This window comes from Equus quagga, chromosome 14 (assembly GCF_021613505.1).
Source record: "Equus quagga isolate Etosha38 chromosome 14, UCLA_HA_Equagga_1.0, whole genome shotgun sequence".
Taxonomy (NCBI): domain Eukaryota; kingdom Metazoa; phylum Chordata; class Mammalia; order Perissodactyla; family Equidae; genus Equus; species Equus quagga.
Genome location: NC_060280.1, coordinates 23,848,639 through 23,863,067, shown reverse-complemented (window position 1 = coordinate 23,863,067; position 14,429 = coordinate 23,848,639). Strand labels below are relative to the sequence as shown.

At 39.3% G+C, this 14,429-nt stretch overlaps 1 protein-coding gene and 1 pseudogene across 1 annotated transcript; both read left to right on the top strand.

The window, feature by feature from the left end:
- The first annotated feature begins 228 nt into the window (after positions 1-228).
- Positions 229-1,212, top strand: LOC124251926 (putative olfactory receptor 52P1). The gene has a single exon (XM_046684906.1). The coding sequence runs from the start codon at positions 247-249 to the stop codon at positions 1,210-1,212; it is 966 nt and encodes a 321-aa protein (XP_046540862.1). The 5' UTR covers positions 229-246.
- Positions 1,213-11,579: 10,367 nt separating this feature from the next.
- LOC124252273 (olfactory receptor 52N4-like) lies at positions 11,580-12,785 on the top strand (annotated as a pseudogene).
- Positions 12,786-14,429: the final 1,644 nt, after the last annotated feature.

Below are 14,429 nucleotides of genomic sequence, written 5' to 3'. Positions count from 1 at the left end.
GTATTATGTCAGGCACTATTCAATGCTCTTCACAAATTTTAATCCATAAAATTCTCTTAACAACTATAGCGGATAATACTATTATTTTTCCCATTTTACAGGTGATAAAATTTGCCTAACATTGTATAGCTAGTAAGCGTTACTCTAGTCTCATTCATATCCCTGTCCTGTGTTGTCTCTTCAGGTAAGGTGATACTGTGTGGAGGTTTCTGACCAGAGAAGATTCCCAGAACTCTTGGCCAGACCATGGAGTCTCCTAATTATACCAATCTGGACTCTTCTGTTTTCTTCCTCCTGGGCACCCCAGGTCTGGAACAGTTCCACCTGTGGTTCTCACTCCCTGTGTGCTGCCTGGGCACAGCCACAATTGTGGGCAACATGACCATCTTGGTTGTTGTTGCCACTGAACCAGCCCTGCACAAGCCTGTGTACCTGTTCCTGTGCATGCTCTCAACTATTGACTTGGCTGCCTCCTTCTCCACAGTTCCCAAGCTACTCGCCATCCTCTGGTGTGGAGCTGGAGACATCTCTGCCTCTGGCTGCCTGGCACAGATGTTCTTCATTCACGCCTTCTGCATGATGGAGTCCACCGTGCTGCTGGCCCTGGCCTTTGATCGCTATGTGGCCATTTGCCACCCACTCCGCTACGCCACTATCCTCACTGACACCATCATTGCCCGCATTGGAGTGGTTGCTATGGTGCGGGGCTCCATGCTAATGCTCCCATGTCCCTTTCTAATTGGACGTTTGAGCTTCTGCCAAAGCCATGTGATCCCCCACACATACTGTGAGCACATGGCTGTAGTGAAGCTAGCCTGTGGGGACACTAGGCCTAACCGCATGTATGGGCTGACAGCAGCACTGTTGGTCATTGGAGTTGACTTATTCTGCATTGGTCTTTCTTATGTCCTCATTGCACGAGCTGTCCTTCGCCTCTCATCCCATGAAGCTCGGTCCAAGGCCCTAGGGACCTGTGGTTCCCATGTCTGTGTCATCCTAATCTCTTACACACCAGCCCTCTTCTCTTTCTTTACCCATCGCTTTGGCCGTCACATTCCAATCCATATTCACATTCTTTTTGCCAATGTCTATCTGCTCTTCCCACCTGCTCTTAACCCTATGGTATATGGAGTTAAGACCAGAGAAATTCGGGAAAGAGTTGTCAAAGTGTTTCAAAGGGGTAAAGGAACCCAGATCAAAGCATCTGAGTGATCCAGGGGTATAGAAGGGACTTAGTCCAAAAGAAAAGAAACTTTTCAAGATTAAACAATGTTAGTATTTGAGACTGGAAAGAAGTTTTAATAGAGTGTTGATATCCTCTGCAACACCTTCTAGACTATTTCTAATAATAAATCAGAGAAGAGATCAAATTGGTTTGGCATTCAGGGAAGTGTAACATGGGAACATTCTTCCAACCTACGTTAGAAGAGCCTCTGCATAGTCATAGGAGCTTTCCTCACTTTCTGGCCCTCTCTCAATACAGCAGGCATGGATTCCTAATTTCATACTTTAGGTCATAGCTGCTGTATGACCATCTGCAAAGATCAGAGATAGGACCGTACAGTCACAGAGCCACACAGGTTTTTTATGATTTTGAGTGAATCCTATATTTCTCCATTAAAACCTAAAGCCAAGAAGAGGGAAGGGACTCACCAATACCCACAATAATAGCAAGTGGCAGAGCAAGGACTTGAAACTGAGAATCCTTTTACAAAACAATAAGACTTCTATGGATGAGGGCACAGGATAGGTCAGGAATAGCTCTTCATTTATAAACTTGGAATATTCATCCCACAGATATATGCTTGTCTTCAGCCCTAGGAAGACAACCTAAGTCCAGGTGACCTGGATATGACTCCCTGACAAGCAATGTGTAAATATTCTTACACATTCATACAACTGTGAGGGACTCCCAGAGGTCATTGACTCCTATCTCTGAACCTATAAAGGACAGTCACTTATCCACACCAGAGTAGGAAATCTTAGCCATTCATCCATCCATATATTTAGAAGGAAAGAGAGCCAACTTGCTCTTATTCCCTCAGTGGAAAGTTTTTAACTGTACCTGCTAAATTGGAAATTGGTTACTATACATCTTGAGCCCTGTTTTCCAAAAAGAATAGCTTTAAGCAATTGGCCTTCTACATTTCGTTGACAAATTAGCACTAATTTTGAATTTATGGATGGAACATGTCATCTGCTTTTCATCCTCTCAGCATGCCATTCCACACTGTTAAATGGAGGAGACACAGAAACCCCTTCTGTAAATTCATAGACACTCCCACCTTTGAAGAATATGGGTCTTGAGGGCAGAAAACTAAGGAACAACTTTTTAAAGCTTCCATTAGTAGGAATATGAATGTTTTGATTGTGATATTTCACATAGGTGGGGATAAACAGTTTGCACTTCAATAAAGTGTGCTGAACACGGTCTATTTTTCAAAGGAAAGAATTATTACACCACTCTATAGGAAGATTGCCAGTGCAGAGTGTGACACTGGTTTTAGTTAATTTTTCCCTCTAATCATCAAATTGAGATATTCTTAACAGATTTTTAAGAATTGTATACAATTCTAAGCAGAATTTCTCTGCAGGATTTCTATTTTATGCTTCAAATTGACCATCTTGCTAGCATGCAAACCCTAGAACCCTAAATCTGGAACAATTCTGTACGTGGTGTCATATGTTCCCATACTCAGACTGCAGAACACTTCTGAAGAAAGTATACAGACATGCAGATTGCAACCACTATTTGTTCATAATTTCAGATTTTAACTGAGATCTCATCACTATATGGCAATGCCTTTACCTGCTGCATGGTGTGCAATAATACATTTTTATTGTACTTAATGCTTTTATACACCTCGTGCCCCTCAGGGTTGCCATATTCCATTAATTTCTATTTCATAAAGAAAAATGAAATGAAAAAATAAAAGAAAAGAAAAAAAAGTAAAATAAAGAAAAATGAAATGATTGGAAGTAAACTACCTCACATTCTAATCCTCACTTGAACTTTTTACGTCTATTACCATTATTTCCTCCTTTATTATTGTATTAATTTATTATTAATTCCTTTTTCTGATAAAGCAAGCTTCTCAAAATATGTTCTTGGGAGCTCAAACCATTGCTCACTTCTATGTCTTGTGCTCACAACCTGCTTGAATTTATTGACACTTTTACCCAATAGTAAAATTTCCCTTGACCTTGGTGAGCTTTCTTTTTTATGCATGTTTGTGGAAAATATTTTTGGAATTAATTATTTCTGCTTTCATGACTCCTGTTCCTTCCCTACATTATAATCTGGCTTCAACGACAAGTTAAAGTTTCCAGTGAAACATCTGTTATCAAAGTCAACAGTAAACTTTTCTAATTGGACTAATTTACAGTATGTTTTGCTATTGGCCATATCTGCATCTCCAAAATCTGCCTGCTGCGACCTCTGTAATACCACACAATCCTAGCTTTTCTTGTATGTGTATTTTTTTTCTTGTTCTCAAAGAAATTATATTAGATCAAAAAGAAAACTTCAGTGAGGTCCATAAGGAAGAAATGATTTTTTTTTTTTCTTGGAAGGACCTGAATTTTTTTTTTATTAATGTTATGATAGATTACAAGCTTGTGAGATTTCAGTTGTACATTTTTGTTAGTCATGTTGTGGGTACACCACTTCCCCCTTTGTGCCCTCCCCCCAACCCCCTTTTCCCTGGTAACCACCGATCAGATCTCCTTGTCAATATACTAACTTCCACCTATGAGTGGAGTCATATAGAGTTCATCTTTCTCTGACTGGCTTATTTCGCTTAACATAATACTCTCGAGGTCCATCCACGTTGCTGTGAATGGGCCAATTTTGTCTTTTTTTATGGCTGAGTAGTATTCCATTGTGTATATATACCACATCTTCTTTATCCAATCATCAGTTTCTGGGCATGTAGGTTGGTTCCACGTCTTGGCTATTGTAAATAATGCTGCGATGAACATAGGGGTGCAAGGGACTCTTGGGATTTCTGATTTCAGGTTCTTAGGATAGATACCCAGTAACGGGATGGCTGGGTCATAGGGTATTTCAATTTTTAACTTTTTGAGAAATCTCCATACTGTTTTCCATAGTGGCTGTACCAGTTTGCATTCCCACCAACAGTGTATGAGGGTTACTTTTTCTCAACAACCTCTCCAACATTTGTCGCTCTTGGTTTTGGATGTTTTTGCCAATCTAATGGGTGTAAGGTGATATCTTAGTGTAGTTTTGATTTGCATTTCCCTGATGATTAGCGATGATGAACATCTTTTCATGTGTCTCTTGGCCATATTCATATCTTCTTTTGAGAAATGTCTGTTCATGTCCTCTGCCCATTTTTTGATCGGGTTGTTTGTTTTTTGTTGTTGAGCCGTGTGAGTTCTTTGTATATTATGGAGATTAACCCTTTGTCGGATAAGTGGCTTGTAAATATTTTTTCCCAATTAGTGGGCTGTTTTCTTGTTTCAATCCTGTTTTCCCTTGCCTTGAAGAAGCTCTTTAGTCTGATGAAGTCCCATTTGTTTATTCTTTCTATTGTTTCCCTCAACTGAGGAGTTATAGTGTCCGAAAAGATTCTTTTGAAACTGATGTCAAAGAGTGTACTGCCTATATTCTCTTCCAGAAGACTTATTGTTTCAGGCCTAATCTTTAGGTCTTTGATCCATTTTGAGTTTATTTTGGTGTGTGGTGAAAAAGAGTGGTCAATTTTCAATCTTTTACATGTGGCTGTCCAGTTTTCCCAGCACCATTTGTTAAAGAGACTTTCTTTTCTCTATTGTAGGCCCTCTGCTCCTTTGTCGAAGATTAGCTGTCCATAGATGTGTGGTTTTATCTCTGGGCTTTCAATTCTGTTCCATTGATCTGGGGACCTGTTTTTGTACCAGTACCATGCTGTTTTGATCACTGTAGCTTTGTAGTATGGTTTGAAATCGGGGATTGTGATTCCGCTGGCTTTGTTTTTCTTGCTCAGGATTGCTTTAGCAATTCGCGGTCTTTTGTTGTCCCATATGAATTTTAGGATTCTTTGTTCAATTTCTGTGAAGAATGTTCTTGGGATTCTGATTGGGATAGAATTGAATCTGTAGATTGCTTTAGGTAGTATGGACATTTTACCTATGTTTATTCTTCCAATCCATGTGCATGGAATGTCTTTCCATCTCTTTATGTCGTCATCAATTTCTTTCAAGAAAGTCTTGTAGTTTTCATTGTATAGATCCTTCACTTCCTTGGTTAAGTTTATCCCAAGGTATTTTATTCTTTTTGTTGCGATTGTGAATGGGATTGAGTTCTTGAGTTCTTTTTCTGTTAGTTCATTGTTAGTGTATAGAAATGCTACTGATTTATGTATGTTGATTTTATACCCTGCTACTTTGCTGTAGTTGTTGATTATTTCTAATAGTTTTTCTATGGATTCTTTGGGGTTTTCTATATATAAGATCATGTCGTCTGCAAACAGCAAGAGTTTTACTTCTTCATTACCTATTTGGATTCCTTTTATTTCTTTTTCCTGCCGAATTGCTCTGGCCAACACCTCCAGTACTATGTTGAATAGGAGTGGTGAAAGTGGGCACCCTTGTCTTGTTCCTGTCCTCAGAGGGATGGCTTTCAATTTTTGTCCATTGAGTATGATGTTGGCTGTGGGTCTGTCATATATGGCCTTTATTATGTTGAAGTACTTTCCTTCTATACCCATTTTATTGAGGGTTTTTATCATAAATGGGTGTTGGATCTTGTCGAATGCTTTCTCAGCATCTATTGAGATGATCATGTGGTTTTTGTTTTTCATTTTGTTGATGTAGTGTATCACGTTGATTGACTTGCGGATGTTGAACCATCCCTGTGTCCTTGGTATAAATCCCACTTGATCATGGTGTATAATCTTTTTGATGTATTGCTGTATTCGGTTTGCCAAAATTTTGTTGAGGATTTTTGCATCTATGTTCATCAGTGATATCGGCCTGTAGTTCTCCTTCTTTGTGTTGTCCTTGTCAGGTTTGGGGATCAGAGTGATGTTAGCTTCATAGAATGTGTTAGGGAGTACTCCGTCTTTCTCAATTTTCTGGAACAGTTTGAGAAGAATAGGTATTAAGTCTTCTTTGAATGTTTGGTAGAATTCTCCAGAGAAGCCACCTGGTCCTGGACTTTTATTTTTGGGGAGGTTTTTGATTACTGTTTCTATTTCCTTACTTGTGATTGGCCTATTCAGATTCTCCATTTCTTCCTGATTCAGTTTGGGGAGATTGTAGGAGTCTAGGAATTTGTCCATTTCTTCCACGTTGTTCAATTTGTTGGCATATAGTTTTTCATAGTATTCTCTTATGATCCCTTGTATTTCATTGGTATCTGTTGTGATTTCTCCTCTCTCATTCCTAATTTTATTTATTTGTGATTTCTCTCTTCTTTTCTTGGTGAGTCTGGCTAAAGGTTTGTCGATTTTGTTAATTTTTTCGAAGAACCAACTCTTTGTTTCATTGATCCTTTCTATTGTCTTCTATGTTTCAATATTGTTTATTTCTGCTCTTATTTTTATTATTTCCCTCCTTCTACTGACTCTGGACTTTGTTTGTTCTTCTTTTTCTAGTTCTGTTAGGTGTCGTTTGAGGTTGCTTATGTGAGCTTTTTCTTGTTTAGTGAGGTGAGCCTGTATTGCGATGAATTTCCCTCTTAGGACTGCTTTTGCTGCATCCCAAATGATTTGGTATGTCGTGTTCTCATTTTCATTTGTCTCCAGATAATATTTGATTTCTTCTTTAATTTCTTCAATGATCCATTGTTTGTTCAGAAGCGTGTTGTTTAGTCTCCACATTTTTGCACCCTTCTCTGCTTTTTTCTTGTAGTTGATTTCTAGTTTCATAGCGTTATGATCAGAAAAGATGCTTGATATTATTTCAACTCTCTTGTATTTATTGATGTTTGCTTTGTTTCCCAAAATATGGTCAATCCTTGAGAATGTTCCATGTGCACTTGAGAAGAATGTGTAACCTGCTGTTTTTGGATGAAGTGTTCTATATATATCTATTAAGTCCATCTGGTCTAATTTTTCATTTAATTCTATTATTTCCTTGTTGATTTTCTGTCTGGATGTTCTGTCCATTGGTGTTAATGGTGTGTTGAGGTCCCCTACTATTATTGTATTGTTGTTGATGTCTTCTTTTAGTTCTATTAAGAGTTGCTTTACAAATTTTGGTGCTCCTGTGTTGGGTGCGTATATATTTATAATTGTTATGTCTTCTTGGTGGAGAGTCCCTTTTATCATTATATACTGTCCCTCTTTGTCTTTCTTTATCTGTTTTGCTTTGACGTCTACCTTGTCTGATATTAGTATGGCGACACCTGCTTTCTTTTGTTCATTATTAGCTTGGAGTATTGTTCTCCATCCTTTCACTCTGAGTCTGTGTTTGTCTTTGGGGCTGAGGTGTGTTTCCTGGAGGCAGCATATTGTTGGGTCTTGTTCTTTGATCCATCCTGCCACTCTGTGTCTTTTGATTGGGGAGTTCAATCCATTTACATTTAGAGTGATTATTGAAATGTGGGGGCCTACCACTACCATTTTATGTCTTGTTTTCTGGTTTTCTTCAATTTCCTTTGTTTCTCGTCCCATGGTTTAATCTGTTCTGATGAAGAGCTGCTACTCTTTGTTGTTGTCCTTCTACTTATCTCCTCTGCTCTTGGTTTTGTAGTCCCTTTCCTTTTTTTGATTTTTCAGGAATGAGGGTTTTCCTGAGGATTTCCTGAAGAGGAGGTTTTGTGGCAATGAACTCCCTTAACTTTTGTTTATCTGGGAAAGTTTTTATTTCTCCATCGTATTTGAAGGATATTTTCGCTGGGTAGAGAATTCTCGGCTGTAGGTTTTGGTCCTTCAGATTTTTGAATATATCATTCCACTCTCTTCTAGCCTGTAAAGTTTCTGCTGAGACATCTGCTGATAGCCTGATGGGGGTTCCTTTGTAGGTTAGTTTCTTTTGCCTGGCTGTCCTTAGTATTTTCTCTTTGTTGTTGACTTTTTCTAGCTTCACTACTATATGCCGTGGGGTTGGTCTTCTTGCATTGATAAAGTTTGGAGATCTATTGGCTTCTGTCACCTGAAGATCCATCTCTCTCACCAGATTTGGGAAGTTCTCAGCCATTATTTCTTTGAATAAGCTTTCTGCCCCTTTCTCCTTCTCTTCTCCCTCTGGTATACCTATAATCCTTATGTTGCATCTCCTAATTGTGTCTGATAATTCTCAGAGAGTTTCTTCATTTCTTTTTAGTCTTACTTCTCTCTCCTCCTCTGCCTGCAGCATTTCTATATTGCCATCTTCCAAATTGCTAATTCTTTCCTCCATATTATCGGCCCTACTGTTCAGTGCATCTAGATTTTTCTTAATCTCCTCTATTGTGTTCTTCATTTCCAGTATTTCTGTTTGGTTCTTCTTTATTGTATCAAATTCTTTTGTGACATAGCTCCTGAACTCGTTGAGTTGTCTATCTGAATTCTCTCTTAATTCATTCAGTATTTTAATGATGGCTGTTTTGAATTCATCATCATTTAGGTTATACATCTCATTTTCTTTGGGATTGTTTTCTGTGTATTTGTTATTTCCTTCTGTTCTGGAGATTTAATGTATTTTTTCATATTGCTTGATGTTGTTGATTTGTGCCTCCGCATAGAGATAGAGTTTAGTTGCTCCTTCCACTTGTTTCTGCTGCTGTGGTGGGGGAGCAGCTGTTTATACTGCACCAACCAGGAACTCTATCTGCAGTTGCTAACCAGGCCTGGGCCCCTCCTTGTAGTCACAGTGGTCCTTTGGATTCCCTCTTCTGCCATGGGCTCCATCACGGGGGGGCTTCAGGCTGCTGGTGCCTACTGTTGCAGCCCACCTAGACGTGCTCCCTCCTTGGGGTCTGCAACGGTGTTATGGGCTTTTCCAGTGGCCAGGGGTGGGATCACTTATATTTGCTACTCCATCACTGTCGGCACCCACAAAATCTCACTTGTCCACTATGAGTCGCAGCAGAGCTATTGGCATCTTCTACAGTCTGTGGTTAGCTCACCTAGCTATGCTACTTTTGTCCCGGGGTCTTCCAGCCTTGTGGCTGCCAGTTGGGTGCTCTCTACTAGTGCTGTGCAGAGGCTTTCGCTGAGGCTGCTGTGAGCCTGTAGGATTTCCCCCTAGGCTATGGAGCTGGGTCGCTGGAACTCCACCCAGCCCCAGTCCTGTTCCCCAGGAGCTCGGGGAGCCCTTTGCCCTGTCTGGAGGATAGCCGTAGATCCCGATTTCAGTGGTAGCTGGTCAGCTGCTGCCCTGCCTGATATTCTCCTCTCCGGGACCCTCCCAGTGTTGTGGATGCTGGGTGTAGCCCCTCCACTAATGGCAGACAGAGAGTTTTGTCTGCTGCCCGGGTGGAACTCTGGAGCTTCCTCTCCAGGGCGCGGAGCCAGCCTCTACACCTTCACCCAGCCGCAGTCCTCTCCGAGATCTCCGGCAATCCCTTTCCCCACCGTGCAGGCAGTGGCAGCCGGGGGGCCTCTGTACCCTCAGTGATTCTCTCTGGGACACCAGGCGGGATCTCCCCACCAATGGCAGGGAGAGACTCTCCCTGCGGGCTCAGGTGTGCAACTCCAGAGTTTCCCCTGCGTTTAGGAGCAATTGTGGGGGGTTTAGGTAGGGTTCTGATCACCTGTTTCCACCATCGCTCCTCTGTTGTGTGCTCGCTCCTGCCCTAGGTGTGTGTTGATCCTCTGGGGGCGTCCGTTGGAAGAAAGCCGCTTGCAGGTACTAGGCTGTTCGGTCGGGGTCGGAGAGTTTTCACCTATCTCCATAACCTCCCAGAGGGAAGTCTGTCCGCCTTCCGATGTATAGTCACGTGGGTCTCTCAGACGTCCAGAGATGCTGTCTGGATATCCTTTGTTAAGCGATGAGTGTCCAAATAATTGTAGACTCGAAGGGAGAGAGACAAAGAGGACTACTCACGGCGCCATCTTGGATCCACCCTCCAGGAAGAAATGATTTTTAAAATGCAAAATTAAGAGCAGTAATGCTAGAAATAAAAAAAAAAATGCCAATATTTTCATGGATTAAGTAATTATAAATTTAAATGTCATGGATATATCAATTTCTCCAATAAAATTCGTATAGACTTTCTAGTGACAAACTTATTCATGGCATGATAGAATGTAAACTCTTATACATTACTAGGAATTAATTTTAAATAAATAATAATACCAGAGTGCCATATATGATTCATGAGCAAGTATATTTGTTGTAGCATTTTTATTAAATAAAAAAATGCTGGATATCAAAAGATATAAAAATGTTTGAATAAATTCTATTTATCTAATAACAAACATTTATACAGTCTTAAAAATCCTCTTTTGGAAGAATATTTAGTGTGCTAATTGTATACTGTTAATTGTATAAACAGCAATATATATGTAATGATACAATATTATTCTATTTCTATTAAACTATCTACTTGCATATATCCTCATATTAGTAAATTTAAAAAATACACTGATAAATGTTACTTCAGTGGAGGGACAAATAAGTGTATTTTAAAAGGTAATTTTAAAAGAATAATTTAAATTAAATATTGTGCACTAAAAGCATTCACATAATTTGAATGTATTCAACTTGGTTCCCCCAGGGCCCTTGCAAAACTTCATAGGGAAAGGAACTAAGCTCTGCGGTAGTGAAATAATTAGTTTCTATTAAAACATCTCATTTCTGAACTATAGCCAGTTATCTATCTACACAGATACACGTTCATATGTTAGTATACACATGCACACATGCATTCATACACACATACATATACATGTTTAGCTATTCATCAATCACCATTTAGACATCCTGGAGGTTAGCTTGATTCCAGTACCAGTAGTGTCTCTTATGCTTTGAAAGGATCCCTTGGGACATTTAGGATATATAACACTCATTTCTCTTCAAACTCAGGTCAATGGTCTTCATATCAAAGAAATCCAGAGTTAAAAACTTGCCCAGAGACTGTGATGTTTAGAAAGCCAACTTCCTGAGAAATTGGAATTCATATCTTTGTTTTGCCCTCCAAAACCTAAGGTATTTAGATATAACAATATAGGAGTCAGGGACATGAGAATTTCCACTTAGCCATAGAGGTAAAGAGGAGAAAAGATTTAAGATGGGCACTAACTGATTCCCCTCCTACCCCCACAGATGTAAATGTTTTATTCCATTGATCTAGGTTCAAGTCAGAAGATGATAGAAGGTGATGTTTCAGGGGCTGAAGGAAATATTTATTTCTCATCTTTGGCATTAAAAGTCAATTTAGATGATAATAATGCCCATACATCTACATAAACAACTCTTCTAACCATATAAGAATGCTGGCTTTGGGAGTGGGGAAAGTCAGGAATAGACCACTGCCGTGTCATGGAATAATAGGAATTATGTAAAGAACAATTCTAGGTCATGAGAATCATCCTCAAATTTCTCTTGCTGCCTACTTGCCTTCTTTTTTTTCCTTATTAGTGTCCAATTTAACTTGAATTAGATCTATCCATAAATTCTTAGTTCTGCCAAATATATTTTAGGCCAATATGTATTTTGTAGCAATATCTACCAGGAGAAATCTATTTTCATGGTATAAAAATCCAGAATGGTCTAGTAGGGCTGAGGTATAAGCTCTGACAGCTGTTTTTTCTTTTTTGTAATGCAAGTGTCTGACTTAAGCTTTGATTGCCAAGGCATCCACTTCAAAGAAGCATCCACTTCAGAGAAGGCTATCTCAGATAAACACATGGCCAGCCACAGCACTAGATAAAAAGCCTAGCTGCCCCTGCCTCTCCAGGCTCCTTTGTTTTAGAGATCTTTGTTGATTTCTACAACTGACCATTTGGGCCACTTGTTTTTTCTCTTCCCACACTTTAAATGCTCATTCTCATCTTTTAAATTCACCAATAAAGAGTGAGCCCACAAAGCCCTAGGCCTACACCTTCAGCTCCAATAAAAGCAGAACCCCGGGCCTACAATCTCTCTTACACTACCCTACCTGATCTGCTGTGAGGACTCCCTGCACTGGCCCATGTATTACTTTTTGGCCATGCTTCCCTTACTGACTTTTTCATATGCTCTAGTATAATCCCTAAAGTCCTCAGCATATTCTGGTTCCATTTCAAGAAAATCAACTTTAATGGATGTCTGGTCCAGACATTCCTTGTCTATACCTTCACAGAGATGGACTCCAGGGTGTGCATGCTCATGGCCTTGGACTGATATGTGGCCATCTGCTAACCTCTGTGCTTCTCAATTATCCTCACCAATCCTATTATTGCAAAGGCTGGACTCTCCACTTTTCTCAAAGGGGTGTCACTCATCATTCCATTCATTTTCTTCATCAAGCTGCTTCCCTACTGCAGAGGCAATATAATTCCCCATACCTACTATGACCACATGTTGGTAGCCAAGTTATCCTGTGGAAAAATCAAGGCCAATGCCATCCATGGTGTGATGCCTGCCCTATTGATTGGAGGCTTTGACACGCTGTGTGCATCACAGTTTTCTACATCACGATCTTCTGGGCAGTGATCAGCCTGTCTTCAGCAGATGCTCAGCAGAAGGCCTTCCTGCACCTGCACTGCCCACATCTGTGCCATTGTTTTCTCCTATAGAACGGCTTTCTTTTTTTTCTTTTCCCATCAGTTTGGAGGCCACACAATTTCTCACATCATTGTGGCAAATATTTATCTGCTTTGCTTCCCATTATGAATCCTTTTGTTTATGGGGTAAAAAACAAGCAGATATGAGACTGTGCCATGAGGATTCTTTCAGGTTCTAAGGACATCAAATCCTATAACATGTGAAAGGGATATTTGCCTGGGGTTGGATGGGAAGGAAGAGAATGCTTCTCTCTGTTTAGGCAGGAGAATGTCCAAAAATAGGTATCTGAGCTTCCCAAATAAGCATGAAGAGTAGTCCATTGCTATACAATTTTTTGCAGAATACCAAAATAATTTTCATGCCACATCAACCTCCATATGAGTTTTCCACCTCCAGGTTCTCTGTATAACTCAGGTCTCAATAATATCAGCTTCCAAGAAAGAAAATTACTAATGGGAAGCTAGAGCAATTATCCAGAAAATTAAGTCAAGCGAAACTGATGATCTGGGGCCAGAATACCTAAATTGTTCTGTTTTTTAATTGTGAAAGGAATTTCCAGTTTGTTCACTGTGATTTAACTCTGGAAAAAATGTGCTATAAATTCTCATTATTCACAAAAATTCTGTTTTCACAACTTTTTAAGGACAAAACTAGAAAGTGCATCAGGAAGCCATTAGAATAATGAGGTAAGCCTCTGGATAACTTATGAGAAACATGATGACCTGGTATATGACTAGTTCTCTCCTAATATGAGCAATTCCCACAATTGCCTCCTTCCCAACTAGTGGGTTTTATATTTTCTTTAAGATGGCTTTCAAACAATGTACAGTTTGGAGGGATAAGTAGAACTATTAGTGACATTTATGAAATATTATGAGAAATGTATTTCTATAACTACAAGGTTATGAAGAGCAATGGTTACTTTTCTTCTTCTGAGCTGAGAATGAAACTAAGACAATTGCTTAAAAATTTCCTGTATAATACTCAGGGTCTTTCTAAATTACCACGAAAGTGACAGACTACAAATAATAGTAGTTTGATAGCATTGTCAAAGATACCATAAAGAAGATTGCAGAGTCAGTTCTTCCTGCCCAACTTCCAAAATCCACATTACTTTTCTCTGAAGTTGTTAATTTATACGCATTAATTTCCATTTTTTGGTTCATCTTCTAGTCTTTTTCTCATTTTATACAGGCAGAAAACCAATAAGCTTTCCTCAAAATCACCTTTTTTGTTTTATTTCTCTCAATTTTAATAGTAAAATTTCTTTAAAGATTGCCAGCATTTATTCTCTCCACTTACTGATCCTCAAATAATTCTTGCCTCCTTCTAGCTTTCTTCAGAACATCTTTCACTTCATCATTTCACTGAAATAGATATTGTCAGTTTCACAAATGACTTCATTGTTACTATACCAAATGGTTCCTTCTCTATGCCCATCCTGCCCTACCTCTCAACAGTACTGAATACAGTTGATGAGCCTCTTTGTCTAGAAACACTTCCTTTCCTTGATTTCTGGAATACGTCACACATTCCAAGTTGTTCTTCATACTCACTGAACACTTTCTATATGCCTATTTTTCTCCTATTCCTCTGGATTTCTTTATGCTAACATATCACTGGGTTTAACTCTCTTTCCCTTTTGTACTCATTCCCTAGGCATTTCATTATAAATGGTATGATTGCATGATAATGACTCACAAACTGATTAACTTTTTAATGGATTCATTGAAGCTCAGGAGCAAGTTCAAGGTGACATAAAGTTTATTATACCTTTTCTTTCTTTTTTT